Here is a 1,554-nt window from a genome sequence, read left to right on the forward strand (position 1 = left end):
CATTCATTCAACTTTATTCATTTATTCATCCGTTTATTCGTTCGTTCCTCACTTCATTCATGTGCACAGTTAATCCGATTCCAAAACTTCTGGTTTGCTCATTCGTTCATTCATTCATGCATTCATTCCCTTATATTGGATAATTTACACCGCTTTCGAACCAGATGGCCTTAATGAAGATTTTTCTTTGAAAATTATATCGTTTAATTTTTTATCATTTCAGAACAATTCGTGGGGATGTGGAAGTTCAGTTTGAATTTTGAAATGTTTATGTGAATTAACCATTATCTTAAACAGCTTTACGAGAGGAAAGCCCTTTATATCTGCAAATAAACAAAGAGTAACGTTGAATTGAAAATATTCATTTTCTTTCATTCAGTACTATGATCAATGTTTTAAATTCAGTTTCATCTCCGATTTGCTAGTGTTATTGGTATAGATCATTGGCGTTTCTACGATGTTTGCCACACCTCCCTCCTCAGAATTCATTCATTCGTGTATGCTTTGATTAATTGATTGATTGATTGATTCATTCATTCATTCATCCATCAATTCACTGTTAACCTTATTCCAATTTTGGATACCCTGTCAACGAATAATGCATTATTTTATTTTCAGTGATAAAGATGTTATAGGCCAGGTTATGTTAAGTTAAGTTTTAAATCAAGTTAAGTTTTGACTGAAATTAAGTTTAGATGATTAAAAACAGTTTTAATTTCGAAAGGTAAGCCTGACTTTGATTTTTAAAACATGTTCATTATGATCAATGCTTTAATTTCTTGCATTTTAAACGAGGTTTGCAACACCTTCCCTCCTCAGAATTCATCTCATTCATTTCTTTCATTCATTCACTGTTTGCCAAGTTAACCATATTTCAAATTTGGATATCCCTGTCAATGAATAGTGCAGCTTAAAGGGACTGGTATGGAAATAGCTGAGTTTCTGAACAGATCAGTATGTACAATTTAAAGTTGCCTTATCAGTTTGAAATAGCTAAGGAATACTGCAATACTTTGCAGACTATGGACTAATCAGTCGGAGAAAAGTAAAATGTTAAACTGTATTATTTTATTTTTTCGGTGATATGGATGGCCAAGTTAAGTTTTAAGTTAAGTTAAGTTAAGATAAGATGATATCTTGATGTCCTGATGTCTATTGAACTTTGAACTTCATTTGCTAAAGGTAAGCCTTGCTTTGATTTCAAAACTTGTTCATTATTTTTTATTCATTATAAAGATCAATATTTTTAGTTTCACATAAATGTGTTTTTACAATATTTTGTAATACATTACCTTGTGTTTTGTGTATTTGTAAGACAAATAGAAGGACGCATAGAATAGGAAGTTGTTTCGACACTTGTTATGTAATAAACTCAGAAGTATTACATCCATATATTTTTCTTATTTTTTAAACTATTACTTTGTGTTTAACTGTATTATTTTATTTTCGGTGATATGGATGGCCAAGTTAAGTTAAGTTTTGAATGAAGTTAAGTTAAGTTTAGATGATATCTTGATGTCCTGATTGAACTTTATTTGAACTTTATTGCGAAAG

General features: G+C 30.2%; 1 protein-coding gene across 1 annotated transcript in view; it reads left to right on the forward strand.

The window, feature by feature from the left end:
• Positions 1 to 263, forward strand: part of LOTGIDRAFT_155971 (hypothetical protein) — a gene marked incomplete at both ends in the record, with an annotated part of 34,086 nt that extends 33,823 nt beyond the window's left edge. The window contains one exon of the mRNA XM_009046011.1: positions 224 to 263. Within this exon, the coding sequence (XP_009044259.1) occupies positions 224 to 263 (40 nt within the window). The remainder of the gene's footprint in view (positions 1 to 223) is intronic.
• Positions 264 to 1,554: the final 1,291 nt, after the last annotated feature.

The sequence above is a fragment of the Lottia gigantea genome (genome assembly GCF_000327385.1).
Source record: "Lottia gigantea unplaced genomic scaffold LOTGIsca_10, whole genome shotgun sequence".
NCBI lineage: Eukaryota > Metazoa > Mollusca > Gastropoda > Lottiidae > Lottia > Lottia gigantea.